Source organism: Lepidochelys kempii, chromosome 12, assembly GCF_965140285.1.
Source record: "Lepidochelys kempii isolate rLepKem1 chromosome 12, rLepKem1.hap1, whole genome shotgun sequence".
In the NCBI taxonomy this organism is placed as follows: Eukaryota; Metazoa; Chordata; order Testudines; family Cheloniidae; genus Lepidochelys; species Lepidochelys kempii.
The window spans coordinates 4,960,200-4,975,121 of NC_136391.1; the positions used below are offsets into that span (position 1 = coordinate 4,960,200).

The 14,922-nt window shown below is 53.3% G+C and overlaps 1 protein-coding gene across 2 annotated transcripts in view; it reads right to left on the reverse strand.

The window, feature by feature from the left end:
- Positions 1-2,518: 2,518 nt before the first annotated feature.
- RANBP10 (RAN binding protein 10) overlaps positions 2,519-14,922 on the reverse strand; it is a 162,796-nt gene continuing 150,392 nt past the window's right edge. For both annotated transcript variants that reach the window (XM_073307234.2, XM_073307235.1), the window contains 7 exons: positions 14,452-14,560; positions 12,705-12,853; positions 10,120-10,315; positions 8,214-8,338; positions 6,628-6,773; positions 6,086-6,197; positions 2,519-3,200 (listed from right to left, as the gene is read on the reverse strand). In XM_073307234.2, coding sequence (XP_073163335.1) covers positions 3,070-3,200; positions 6,086-6,197; positions 6,628-6,773; positions 8,214-8,338; positions 10,120-10,315; positions 12,705-12,853; positions 14,452-14,560 — 968 coding nt within the window. In that variant the 3' untranslated portion in view covers positions 2,519-3,069. The remainder of the gene's footprint in view (positions 3,201-6,085; positions 6,198-6,627; positions 6,774-8,213; positions 8,339-10,119; positions 10,316-12,704; positions 12,854-14,451; positions 14,561-14,922) is intronic.

Genomic DNA, 14,922 nt, shown 5'->3' on the forward strand with positions numbered 1-14,922 from the left:
GAGCTGCAGAGTCAGTCGGTTACATGGCCAATTCAGAGACGGGTCAGGGATGAAGGAAAAATCAGCCTGGAGGATCTTGAATTGGAGATAAGCAGAGCAACAGAAGAGAGGAAGAGAAGCACTGTTTCCTGATACCAGGCTCAATGATCTGCCCTTACTATGCCGCAGGCGGACAGGAGAAACGGCTGAGTATTCACAATTGCAATAACCAGTTGTGGAGTTGGACATGGAACTGACTGGAATGCAACACAAGGATGGCTTATCCAATGTGAATAACACGTAGGAGAACTGGCTGAAGACATGGAGAGGCCAGTCCATTGCATCTTCAGATACCCCGGAGAAGCTACCAGAAGTCTTAGCCCAAGAGCATTTAGATGCTTTACCTGTAATGAATGAGAAACTGAAGATAAAACAACTGCTCTGGAAGAGTAAATGCAACTGTGGAGTAAGAAGCTTTCGAACAATTCTGCCAAGGAAGAAAATGATCCATGGTGCAAGGCCAACACAGGGACCCAAGGGGACAGCTGCACAATGACAAAAAAAGGCACTGCTTAAAGGAAGTGGAACCTCTATAGTACTGAGTAGCAAAAAGCACAACCTCCAGGGAATCTTTGCAAAGGAAGTGGTGACGTTGTTACAAAGGTGGGAAGAGAGGCCAGCTGCAAGCCAGGACGGAAACAGGTAAAGCTGACCAGCCACTGGGGCTGTCCCCATCCTTGGGGGACATGGTTAGGTAACTAAGTGTAGACCCAACTTACCTAACCCAAACTGGCAAACCCCAGGCCAAGAGAGGACATTAGACTGGGCGCTGGAAAGTAGGTCTGCTGTAAGAGATACTATGGCTACAAGTTCTAACGCCAGGCTGGCTTTAGCAGATGCCAATGCAGCAACCCCTGGCGGCTGTTTTTACTGGACTGTACAAGCCAGGCCCAGCGGTTGGTGATGAGGCTGCGGGAAGATTCCTCCCTAGGTCAGTCTGTGCACCTACACAAGACGCATTTTCAATTCCACATTTTTATCAACAGGTGGCACTAGCCATTTACACATTGGTTACGATTTCACAATGGAACCGTCACCACCTTGCTTTCCCCCACTCTCCCCCTTCCAGTTCTGTCTGCAAAGGATCCCTCACCACCACCGTAGGCAGCATCCAACCCCTCCTCCGCCGGGCCCTCAAGCATTTGCTACACCATCAGCAGAAGCAGTAATGACGCAGGGTCTGGGCTTCAGCAGAGAGGTGCCCCAGGGTCTCCTACTCCACCTGCAGCCTCCACTCGTGGTGCTGAACATACAGCCGGGAGCTAAGCACACAGCGCATTCCTTCCCCAGCACGGTGTGTAAGCTCACTCCCAGCGTGGAGCCCACGGAGGGGCTGGCGAGGATTCTGAGCCTGAATGCCCTCCACTTGGCATTAGTGAATTTGAACAAATTTTATTTTTCATTTTCCCCGTCTGAAAAAATTTCAAATTAAACACAGAAAAAGCAGCAGAGACAAGTGCGGCAAACCCCATTTCCCCTTTGCGAAGATCTGTGGGAGGGCAGGCAGACCGCTCGCCACATTCGGTCACACCATACCCTACTCTCCGTCAGCAACGGCACCCAGACACAAACGCGCAGTGCGTGAAGCCGTTGGGTATCGTTAGCCTCACGCACGCACGCTTGTAATTCAACATGTCTAGCCGCGCTTGTGAGGTCGCCTTTGACAGCACTGCTGAACCAGTTCATCCTCCGCTGGTGTTAAGCCGTCACAGCTCCTTGCTGGGGTCACCGTGCGGCTCCAAACTCAGTATTTACTCTACAATCCTTATGAGAACAGAGCTGCTGCCTTTAAATGTAATGGCCTGGCTGTCATGTATTTAAAATCTTGCCGTCTATAATGCTGTTGGTCCACACACAGCCTGTAAAAACCTGACATTTACAAGCTTTGGGGGTGATACAAGCACACTCCATACTTCCAGGTCAATTCTCCCAATGGACACCTGGCATATCCAAGCAGCCATCTGGACGTCTGGGATGGGTGATCAGTAAAGATTCCTAGCAGAGCTCTAGCTGGGGGATGCAGCCCAGATCCCAGCTACACCAACGTGGCCTAACCCGCAGAGAACGGGGCTCCGTAATGGAACACACAGCAAACCCTTCGCTCAGGCAGCCCTAGCAGCTGCTCCTTAGAGGTTAGTCCCAGGGGCTCATCCAAACCTGGTGATTTCCAACTCCCTCTGCTTTTCCAGCCTCTAACCACAGCGAGGTGCTCTCCATGCCCGAAGGCTGGCTGTTCCAGGGCTGGAGGTGCATTCGCAGCCTAGCCCACTGACATGAGGAACAAGGCAATGTCTCCCACTGCACTAGCCTGGCCCTTCACAGGGTCAGCAAAGGACCAGCCCCGGGCTCTTGAAGGGGCAGAACTGGTGAAGCCCAGAGATCCTTCAGTTCCCAGGATGAAGCCTAAAGTGACTGTTGGGGGGGGGGGGGGGAATAACAGAGCTTGGGCTGTGGGGAATAAATACATGAATGCCTTGGCTGAGGTGGAAGAGACCTTTTTAATGAATGGGATCCAAATAAACACCTTGAGCTGCCCTCTGGGGAAGAGCTCAGGTCACTAGCACTGGAGATAAATACTGGATGTTCATGTGTGGGGACGGGTATAGATCTTTTTTACTTAAGAAAATAAGAAGCTGTCACCCAGGTGGATGAGCTTTATCACTAAATTAGCAGAAACCAGCTCAGCACAAACTCTCCAGATATAAATACTGGTGGCTCAGTCAGAAAAAAATAAAGAGAAAGACCTAAATCGGAAGGCTCTACATTAGATTAACCAGCGAAATACTGAGTGCTGCTGCAGCCGCGGTGACGGTGGGGAGATGGGAGAGGTCTGCCAGCCGCTGCCCGGCTCCGCCAATGGCACGTGACGAGGACGCCTGGTGCGGAGGGACTGACTCAGTCAGCGCTCTGTCTCTTCCCGGGGCGGGCGGGGGGGCCGGGCAGCAGGGAGGTCAGGCGAGGGAAGAGGCGGTGGTGGCAATGGAGGGTGAAGGGCAGCACTGGAGGACGTCACTCCATCTCCTCTGGTGGCTAGTGCAAACAGTCGTCAACTCTGGCAAAGGAGCAGGAACCCAAGCCCACACGAGCCATGAGCCGCAAACACTCGGAAGCCTGGCCCAGGGCAAGCATCAGCGGGGGCTGCTTTGGCAGGTTCTGAGATTCTGTGGGGAAGAGAGAAGAAAGCGCCTCAGAATGGAAGGCTGAGCACGGCACCTTGCCAGAGCGGCCTACCTAAGTGCTCCCTCGACAGCAAGCAGAGCACAGGCTGGGCAGCTGCTACAAAGAGCTGCCGAGCTGCTCACGCTGTCCCTGCCAGGGTGCTGTCCCTGCACAGATTCACTCCCACATTCGCCGGACGCGCCCCCCAGCAGCGTAAGGCAGCAGGACCTTTGGGAAGCAGTGCTGCGTGGGCCAACAAGCAACCACTGGTGCTGCCAGTCTGAGTCCAAGGGAGACTATGGGGCTGCGCAGCCCATTCCAGCCACTGAACCCCTGAGACCCAGGAGAGCAGAACACAGAGGCAGAAGCAAGGTGGGATGCTAGTTAGTGACCTTCTCCAAGGTGGCCGCTGTCTGCTCCCACTCATGGGCGTCTAGCCTGCAGTACAAGCCCCCTCGGGCCTAGCCATGGATCTGGAGTCCTTCATTTTCTCAAGTGTCCTCTCCAGTTTTATGTTGCTCATCTCTCTGGAGGGGAAATACTTCAGCCAGCTCTGTGCCTCTGCTGAGACCTCAGCCAGGCGTACCAGCAAAGGAGGACGCTTGGTGCTACCAGCCTAGTAAAGGTGTCAGAAGGATCACAGGATGCACACAGCATGTCTGGGGACAAGTCCCTCAGGCCACATCCTTCAGCAACTGCTCATCTCCTCCAGTGGGTGAGCAAACAGGGCAAGCACCTTGCCCTGCTGCTGATACTGAGGCAGCCCCATGTGGCTGTCAGCAGCCTGATCCCCAGAGACTTTCCTTCCCCGAATTCCACCTCCTCCATGTGTGTCTGACAGAGGGTGCAGAGAGGTACAGGGCTGGAGCCCTAAACTCCTCTCTAGCTCGCTGCTCTCAGGTTACTGCTCGTCATGCTGCACTGGAGACCACAGCCACAGACCAGACTATCAACGTATGGGGCCTTCCTAGGACCAGAGCATGGCTCTGTGAGACAGAGGAGCTGGATCGCGCACGGAGCTTGGCCAGCAGGGGAAAGACTGACCTGAGCTGAAACTGAGCCCCACCAGGGAATGGGGAAGAGGGAGAGAGTTTGGGGATCAAGCTCCAAACCCTGCTCCCCGTCCTCAGAGTCTAATTCCCACCCTCCTTTCTCTGCCACAAAGGCCTTGAGGGAGCCGGCTCTGCCACCGCCTCCTCCCTGATGGTACCGGCAGGTGGAGTGCTGGGAGCGGGCGAGTCCCCTGCCCTCAGTGCTGACGTCACAACAGCCCCTGCAGGCAGCACTGCTCAGTCCCTTCCGCCCTGCTGGGTGTACAGGGAGCTGGGCCAGGCACCCGGCCTCCCTGAGGCCCTGGCAGAACGGGCCCGTTTTCTGGTTTTCAAAATTGTGACTAAAAGAATCAAAAAGTGGCTTTTCAAGCCTCCGGCCAAGCCTCCGGCCGAGACCAGTGGGGAACGAGGGAGCAGGGTGGGTGAGTCACCACGGGACCCTGTGTAGTGATCAGCCTTCTCGGAGAGCCCAGGCTGATGACGTGGCTGTCAGCCAGAGTAACCATCCCTCCCTTGACCCTTTGCCATGACGTCAGAGGAAGCCAGGCTGCAAGGGGTCCTGTTGCTGTACAGGCCCTATCCTGCCTGCAAACAAGCTTCATTACCATAGAAAGTTTCTGCGCCAACGAGCCCTGGGAATTGGCCAGTTGCTGTCTGGACAGGCTCCACCCTGGGCCAGAGGCTGAGAGGCCCAAACCTACTTTTTCTGGGCTGACTTCCCTCGCTTGGGACTCTTCAGAAGCGAAGCAAGAGCCTGCTATTGATCCTCAGGCAGATCAGGGCTCTGGAGTACAAGGCCACCTTCCTGAGGAAAGCCTGGAGCAGCTGTGTCTATGGGGCATGCGCAAGGTGTGAAGGCCTCATGCAGGGAGTGCTGGGCTGGGGAAGGGGCCTTCAGAGGCCAATTAGACAGCAGGTGCTGGCACCCAACTGTGGATGCAGAGGGGCCCCAGAACTCTGGGGCCAAGACCAGACCCAACTCCTCAATTGCCCAGCTGCACAGGTGGCCAGCAGCTTGGGAACACAACGAGAACTAATCAGCTGAAGGAGACCCCATGACAGATCTCTGTGCATGCAGCAAGGTCACTTCACATCCAGCTACCCTCAGATTGGAAAGGGCAGCCCTGGCTGGGCTGCACGGCCCGTTTATAATCTTGGCTACAGGCAGGCGAAGGGAGAGGGAATGGCTTTTGAGAAGGCTCAGGAACCCTCTCTCGGGGAAGAAAGCTCATTTAAATGCTTGAAACTCCGGCTGTTCAATGAAAACCCCCAAAGCAATCACAAGTCTGCCCTCTTCAGACTCCAGCCACAGGCCCTCAGGTGAGGACAAGCACCACTGAAATGAATTCTACTGATGGGATGGTGAAACACACTTCCCCTGACAGTGGGGTCAGCTACAGACCCGAGGGGTGTGACAGCCAATCCCTGCACTGAAAGGACCTCAGAGGAGAGAGCTGATGTCCGCTGATGGGGCAGGGTGAGAGGGGGAATGCACTGGAGGCGGCTTAGCTCCTCGCAGCGAAGGTGGAAATTCCTGACGGGAACCCTCAGAGGAGTGTTGGGACAGGCGACTGGGTGCGAGCCAGGAGGGGAACAGAGCAGCAGCAGCAGCTGTGTGCTGGCCAGGGAATGGGGTTAAAGCTGTGGGTATCTGGCTTCCCTTCTCCCCTTCCCCAGTCACCCCAGCTGTCACTGTCCCAGGCCACAACACCTCGGAGCAATCGGCAGGAACAAGGGGAGCTCCAGGCACACATTTCGGAGGGCCCCCTCACATCCCAAGCACCTGCCCCGGGGCGACTGTGGTTGCGGCAGAGGTGTCGTGGCCCCTGCCTTACCCAATATAGCACTATTGAGAGCAGCACACACAGGTTCCCTCTGGATTGGATCCAGCTGCTGCCCAACAGGGCAGTTCCAGGGGTCAGAGTATGCCAGCAGGCTGAAAGCGTCCTGGGGACGGAAGAGAGACACGGGCAGTAAGGCGAGCAGCAATGCAGAAAAAGGGGAGGGACTAACAGTCAACCAGGGCATGTTCCCTCAGCCAGGTAGCAGGCATCTGCCAACAAGAATGCCCCAGCTCCGGCAGCAAATGAGGGCAGCTGGGCAAGGGGCTGCTGAGTGAGACATGCACCTCTCACTCCTGGCTGAGGTGCCAGCAGCGGAGGCAGACATGCACCTCCCCCCAGTGCAGAATGAACATTGGCTTGTGGGAGCTGGCCACAGGCGCCCTGTGTTATTGAGGGCCACTGCTGGTGCTAGCGCTGTTCCCACCCCTCTCCACCTGCACAGCCCCCGGCCTCCCAGTACCCGGCAGGAAAAACCCCAGCTCTGGTCCATGTGGCGGGTGCTGCTGTGAGCCCGGCCAGAGGCACACCCTCACCTGCAGCATCTTCTTGTGCGTCGTGTTCTTCCCGTACTCTCTGCAGAGCTGCTCGCTCAGAGTCTGCAGCTCCCGCCCAAACTGGATCATTCGCTCTGTGGCAGCATGGTTCCCCCCGCAGAGCTGTCTCTGGGGGCAGCCGTCTTCTGAAAAAAGGCCAGAGGGGAAGAGAAATGACTGCCCTGCAGGCAGGCAACTCCTGGTGCTCAGCCCTGCTTCAGGTCCACAAAGTCCTTCCCCGAGGCCCACCCTCACTCTAATGTTCCCCTGGTGGGGCTGCTTTAAGGGCAGCCTGGCAGAGCAGACGCCCACTGCTGTTCTTTGCGCCCTGAGCCCGGTGTCCAGCTGTCTGCCAGCAGGCAGTGGGTGTCTGTGTGGGGTGCACACAGGCATGATACTGTCCAGGATCTGCCCTGGATGAACAGGAAGGCAGCATTAACAGCTCATCAAGTCTCATGACCAAGCCACACAGGGGTCCACACTGTGACTGCGCTGTGTTATCACCTTTGTGGTGAGTGTGGAAATGTAGCCCTGGAGGAGGGGCTGCACTGACAACCCCCTCTCCCCGCAAACAGTTAGAGCCTCCCCACAAGTTGCTGCCCCTCTGAGTCTGGACCTGCAGGGATGCCCGACTCCCAAGAGGAGGGCTGGCTGTCACTTTCCATCCTGGGCCCCCTCTGCTGAGGCTGCCAAGGAGGAGGGCAATCCACGCCAGTCTAGGTGGTTTTTGTATGGTGACCACTTGACAACCAGGAAACAGAGTGAGACCTTCACAGCCTCATCTCATCTCACAAGGCATGTCACCACAGTGACTAGACACCGGTGGTGACTAGACTTTGCCAGGTGACTCGGGCAGTGGGGCTGTTTCATTGCTGTGTAGACTTCTGGGCTCAGGCTGGAGCCCGAGCTCTGGGACCCTCCCACCTCGCAGGGTCCTAGAGCCTGGATGGCTACACAACAGTGGAACAGCCCAAGTTGGCTGGTCCGGGCCAGCTGCGGGTGTCTAGCTGCTGTGTAGACCACCCAGAGAGGCCACAGAACCAGCAACAGAGGATGGCAACTCTCTGTACTGTTCTGAGCTGGATGTTACTGCTGACCAGGCTCTGGCCTCCACTGCCCCATCACCAGCCAGCTGATTAGCCCTCTGCATCCCGCACCTCAGGAGTTCCAGGGCAGTAGGATCCCCCAGGGTGAAGGTCTAACACACGTCATCTTTACTGGCAGTTTGCACACAGGATGCCCTGAAAAATTAGGCCTTTTGTTTGACTCCCCTGTAAAGGGAGCCCCACCCCATGTATCAAGTCAGTGAGCAAACTCAGCTGCCCAGCCCTGTCTAAATCAGTATTAAGCACCTGGCCCCCAAAAAAGTCTAGATTAGTTCAATTCCCAGATGGTTTCTCCCCCCCGCCCCAGATCAGAGATCCCGAGAATCTCATGCCTGCACCCTGGGCTGAGGAACAGACCCACAGGGCAATGCCCAACCCTGATCCAGTCCCAGACAGAGCTAATACATGTGTCAGCAGTGCCATTCCCCCGCTAACTTTTTGTGAGGGACAGGAGAGCACTCCTTCCTTCCAGGGCCCTACCCATGCTGGACTCATCCGTCTGGAGGATCTCTTCATGTTTGTAGGTGCCATTCATTATCCTGGTGGAGGAGTTTTCAAGGACTCCATTGGGGTAATGCTCAGCCTCCATCTCCATCTCACTGTCACTGGGGTGCAAAAGGAAAAGAAAAGCCTGAGGGCTTAGAAAGGGCAGAAACATTCTCCAAAGGGAAAGTCCTACAGAAGGAAGCGTGCCCAATGGCCGACCAGTAGGCTGCCAGGGCTAGACACCCAGTAGCCCACAGGAGACAAGAAAACAATCCAGCAGGGCAAAACCAGGTTCAGAACAACGAAGGCCTCTATCTATAAAGTGCGGTTCGAACCCAAGGGGGTCCCGGAGGAGGGAAGGAGGGAAGTACTTAATTTAACATTTCAAATTGCAGCCACTTCTGGGGTGGAGAACAGCAGCCAAGCAACACACAACACTCTACACAATACAGGGGAAATTTTAGCCAAGAGCACTGAGGCAAACCATCAGCCCTAGACAAAGTGTCCCTCAGGTTCTTTAATATCCACGCAGAGCAGACAGGGCCACGGTTTCAAGACCTCTACACAGCAAATTGCAGGAGACCTCCACTGCTCTAACTCAGAAGGCTGAAAGGATGAGATGATCCACCAGGACTTGAACTCAAGAGTTCAAAGATTCTCTGTGTTTCAGATCTACGCCGTCCCCGCTGGCATAGAGCTGTCATTACCCAGCGTTTGTGCAGACGATTTGTAGGACTCCAGTATATGATGTCTCTCACTCGGTTATGAGCTGTACAACCATGTGGAGTTCAGAGTGGAAGCTAGAGGCTTCCCTGACCATGGTATTTAGCAATCCACTTAGTGAGTCTGAATGTCAGCTGGCAGTTGCTGAGGACCCCTCATTAATCACAAAGATCTCTGCCCCAACATGTCCTAGGGAGCCCCGCAGCAGCCACCAAAACAGCTAAGCAGAGAGGAAACTCAGCTCTCACGCTTGGTCAGCATATTTGACAGAACAAGGAGCAATGGTCTCAAGTTACAGTGGGGGAGGTTTAGGTTGGATATTAGGAAAAACTTTTTCACTAGGAGGGTAGTGAAGCACTGGAATGGGTTACCTAAGGAGATGGTGGAATCTCCTTCCTCAGAGGTTTTTAAGGACAGGCTTGACAAAGGCCTGGCTGGGATGATTTAGTTGGGGATTGGTCCTGCTTTGAGCAGGGGGTTGGACTAGATGACCTCCTGAGGTCCCTTCCAACCCTGATAGTCTATGTCTATTTCAAACCCCAATAAATGCAGCAATAATGACCTTCCAGGCTTGAAACCCACCGTGACTCAATGGAGATGCCTGTAATTCACAGGGCCCTTTGGCCCGATGGCACCAGCATCTAATGAACTGGTCCAGTGAACAGAATGTGACCCCATGCAAAAGGGACACGTCTAAGTGACAAGGGTCTGGGCTGCCGTGCAGAAGACTCAGGTCTGCTTCCTGCACCCAGCTCAGTCTTTTATTCCCCGCGGGAGCACACAGATTCCTGGAGGAAGGAGGCCCTTTTGCTGTCCATAAGCAAACCTTTCGGCTGAGAGTGCAGGAGCATGCGTGGCAGGGCTGCTGCTTTTTAGACTACCTTTTGGGACAGTCACAGCATCACCCTGGCAGGACATCTGCCCCAAAGGCATTTGGGGACTGTTTACTCAAGGCTATCCTGCTTCTCCTACGGGAACGGGCAGCATCAATTCAGCCCCAAGGTGGGAGGGAGAGTGTGGAAGACGACCTGCCATTGGCTGCTCAGCAGTGATGCCTATAGCTACTCATGGTTACCCCAGTGATGGAAAGAGCGCTGACCGAATGGCTGATAAGGTGCTCAGAAAGCAGGCTAAGCCCCTGCCTGCCCAGGCGTGGGAAAGGCACAGCAAGGAATACCTGGTCTCCTGGTTACTTGTACTGCTATGCTGCTGGGATTTGGTGGAGTCTGTTGAATTGGACTCAGAGTAGTTCACCGACGAAGGAGAGGAAGAGGAGGAAGAGGACGACGATGAACTCAGTGCTGGGTATTTACTGTGGCTTTGTTTGCTTTTTGTGGATGTGACTCCGTTGCTACAGCTTGGGCTGTCTGCTCCTGAAAGCCAAGGAGAGAGGTGTCAGAGGGGAGGGGCTAGGCAATTCTGGGCTGAAGTCAGCAGCAGGAGACATTGCTTGTGCTCCTTTCACTGAGGAGCAGGCCCCAGGGGAGGGAAATAGGGGCAGGCTGCAATTCACAAAATACTAGAGCTCCTTTTTACATTGAGCACAGTGTTAGGAAAACACAAGCAAACCCCAAATGAGCAGCAGCGCCCACTCGCAACACCTGTGCTTCAGTGATTGTGAGAAACAATCCAGCGGATAAGATCCGCCCCAACCAGCTCAGACACCTGAGGGACCGAGGATCCCAAAGAGAAGCACATGAGACAAGCAGAAGTTTGTCTTCGTTGAAACCAGAATTCTCATCCCTCTAACACACCTGGGGAAGAAATCTAGATGTTCAGTGCACTGGTAAAAAACTAGGCCAAAATCCACCTGCTGCAAGAGAATTAAAGCTGAAGAAGCTTTAAAAACCTCCCCCAAACTGCAAACTCCACTTCATAGGATGAAACATGGTATAATGGGACATAGGCAACTCAACACCAACCTGCCACGTGACACTTGTTTATAATTTACTGACATCTTAAAATGACTAATCTGATTCTCCTCACTTGGAAGTTACAGGAGCAAGCGAAAGGAGATGTAGGCCCACAACACTATCACCATGTGCCTGGTACCACAGATGACAGCACTGATTACATATGCAGAGCCTCATCTGCCACTAACCAATTGTATTATATATACATGCACAGACATGACTGTCAAAACATCAGACTGGCTCTGCAACATATCCTACAGACTCACAAGTGAGGACAATACATGCCTGCCACTTCACGTGTGCATTCATAATGTGACAGCAAAATGCATCACAGGCTGACGATACGGCCGTGCGTTGCTGAGTTGGTGTCAGCTCACTGACGTGTGCACTGAAGGGGCCAACGTTGTTCTGAAAGCCAATCTGTGTACTGACAGGATCAAACGCTGCGACAGCAGCATGTTCATGTGTGTGGACCAGGACAAGGCCGGAGGTGAAGTCTGTCTTAACTCAATGTTCATTGAGTTTATTATGTAGGAATTTCCTAGTTGCAAAAATCCATTACCACAGAGACACTCAGATTCTAAGGCCAGAAGGGACGGTTCTGATCAGCCACCCAACCTCCTGGATAACACAGGCCAGAGAATTTCAACCTGGGATTACTGCACTGAGTCCACATCCTGTGGTTGAGTTAGCTATTTTTCAGAAAGACGTCCAGTCTCAAGACAAACAGGGGCTGAGGCCCCAGGCTGGAAACATGGCTGAAGGGAGTGGGGCTATGGAGCTGCTCAGCTAATCGTCTCCCCTTCATTTAAGCCTTTGCATGCCCAGCAGAGACCGTTTTTATGTATGCTCCAGCTCTCTCCTTCTAGCACCCTCAGCTTTTCACATGGAGCAGCTCTGACTGTCAGGTGGAGACAGCTTGAGTGTCAGCAAGGGACTTCTCCACTGGGAATGTAAAGCTTCAAACAAAGCAGCTCTGGCTCCCTGGCCCACTCCGTCCATCTCCACCCTCTGCTTTGATCTTAGGCAAGCACTTTATGCCCCTCGCTCTTACTTGTTTTGCTTGTAAACTGTAAGTCCTTAATTCCTAGACAGGTTTCAGAGTAACAGCCGTGTTAGTCTGTATTCGCAAAAAGAAAAGGAGTACTTGTGGCACCTTAGAGACTAACCAATTTATTTGAGCATGAGCTTTCGTGAGCTGGCTCACGAAAGCTCATGCTCAAATAAATTGGTTAGTCTCTAAGGAGCCACAATTACTCCTTTTCTTTTTGCGAATTCCTAGACACACATTTTAACACATTGTTGTTACACATGAAAAGCCTGTAGCAAAGCGTATTCATCTCACTTCTTTGCTTAGCCTGGCTTCCAAATAGAAAACGGGATGGGGTACTGGAGAGGAGAAAGCAGTGGTGAGTGCACTGGACACCTTGAAGGAGGGGGAGGTTCTCCTGGAGACTTTAGGAAGTCCATAGGAGAGCGGTTATCCCTTGTGGGCCCTGCGGTCGAAGAGACAAGCTGTGCGAGCCAGGCCTTTGCTTATATAGCTCTGCCCGAGGACTGTTCTGTGAGGCAGTCCTTTTGAAGAATATTCTGTCAGCTTCCACATAGCAACTTCTGCGAAAGGCAGTTGTACAACCTAGTCTCTGTTAAAATCATTGATTCAAAATCAACAGTATGCCATTTCTGTCAGAAAGATCACCTCCAGTAACCGTAAATCTTTCCTGCTGGGGTTAGGAGGACAGACGTCTTTCAAAGAGCAAAGGACAGACCCCCCAGCAGGTTGTGTACAAAGCGACCCACCCCCAAGACCTGACCTGCTTCACGTGGAGACGGACAGAAAAGCACTTACCGGTGCTGTGAACGTGCGAGTTGTTCGATCCGTGTCTGGGGCTTAGGCTGGGGGATGCTGGGTAACTGTCCTGTGACTTGGGGCTGCGGGTACTGAAACACCGCACTTCGCTGTCTGTTCCATTCACCATCTCCACAAACTGTCGGCACCTGTGTCAGACAAGGGCGGAGACACCGAGGAGGAAGGGGAGGGTGATGTGAATTAGATTCAGTGCTGGTGCTTTTCTAGTGATTGCTATCATACGTCCCAGAGCAGCAGCAAACTGGGATCAACCAAAGCTTAGGAGGGGTCCTAGCTCTGAAGAGGGCATCTCAAGTCTCCCCGTGTCTTCAAGTTGGGAATGCTGGAGTAGGAAGGGAGTTTTGATACTGCTGCCTAGAAACAGATGCTAATGAACCTGGAGACCTGTACAAGGATGGACAAAAGATGATACATAAACAAGACCATTTCAAGAGCAGATACCTACACTGTAGCTTCCAGCCCAGTATTAGCCGATTAAGTGTGTTCTACATGTAACTGACAAGATGCTGCATCTCAGCTTGGATCAGCCAAGGCAACAGATCACACTCTGAGACATGGACAGAGACCATATTACAGTATCAACAGCACTGGCTACGAAAGCACAAGATACCACAGGATTGGGGGTGAGGGGGCAGGGGGAGGGGGATGAGGCACGGATTCCAAACAGCGGGAGCAATTATGACATTCTACTCCTGGGGCAAGGTAACTTTGAGTGCTCAGACACTATTCCTGCTAGTTAACCAGCTGTTTAAATGTCTGCACTGATCTGAACCCACCAGAATTCACACAGGGAGTGCAAGCCAAGGAACTGGGGGTATATCGCACTGCATGGCTAATGTTCCTCGCATCACAGGTATTCTCTCTAAGCCCAAGGGTGAAAAGGTGATTTCCACTGTGCTGTCCATGGCAACAAATGGTTACCATAGAGCGTGCACCAAACTTCACACCTCCCACACCGTCCAACCAACCTATGCTGGGGGCCACTACAAAAGAGAAGACAATATAAGGTAAAAACACTCATCTACAGAGAAAGGCTGGCAAAGGCCTAGCTCTCCACTCCGCTCTACTGGGAGCTGACAGATACTCCATATCCTAGGGTAAGCAGAGAGTAAGAGGACACATGAACCAGCCCTGAATAACTCAGGACACCAACACACACACACACCAATTCCTACTTTCCCTTTGTCTCTGCTTTAACTCCACCTTTTTCCACACCAGCTTCTTTCTAAGAATCCCCACAGCCGCGCCCACACTTCTCAGCAGGCTGTAAGTGGGGATGAACCGAACTTTACCACGTTCATGTTGCGTGAACAACAGGACGGACTGGGAAGACCAAAGGCAGTGGTAATACACCGGGGTAGGAATCTGCACCACTTCCACATGGCCGCAGGGCTTTCCCCAGACCTGGCATTTTGCTCAGGTGGAGGGGATCTCTGTGGGGCAGGCAGAATGGGTCAGGCCAGCAAGGTGCCTAGTTCGCCCCTCTGTAGTTGATAGGACATGGCAAAGCCTGACCAGCAACAGCTACGGATCCTGAGCAGTGCTAACAAGGGTAGCCAGCGTTCCTTCCTACCTTGCTCACAGGGTAACCGCTCTTAACAGCGGCGTCAATCTGCCTGAATTAAGAACTATGTTGGTTCCTAACACAGTGAGGCCTGTGGACTGCCTGGTTCGGCTCTGTAGACTTTCCAGTGGCATCTCCCAGCACAAAGCTAAACATACTTACTTTAACATGAAGAGCAGGTTAGGGTTGTGTTCTAGGAGGCCAGGGTAGAGCTGCTGCGTGGCCTCTATTGCCTCTCCCACTCTGCCTGCTAAGACTAGCTTCTGTATTCCTGAAAGCAAGAGGAGATCTATTGGCACCAAGGAAAGCCCAGTGACAGCAGGTACTGTGCTCACTGAGATGACACACGGAGCCCCCACAGATCCCTCATGCCCCCAGAGACACATCTCCAATGGTCACCCGCCAAGAGTCTAGGTAGAGCTGAGCTTATGCCATTTGTGCACTGAAAGAAAGCCTGAGAGGACAGGCAGGGGATTTGTTGATACCTCAGAAATATCAGGAGTTGCTGGAGAACCAGTGGGAGATACAAGGGATGTGCATTGTGTGCCTGTAACTTCCTAAGGGAAGGGGTGGGGTGCTAAGCCTTAACCAAAGGCTTCTTTTATTCAGAACATTAGCAAGCTACTGAAGTTA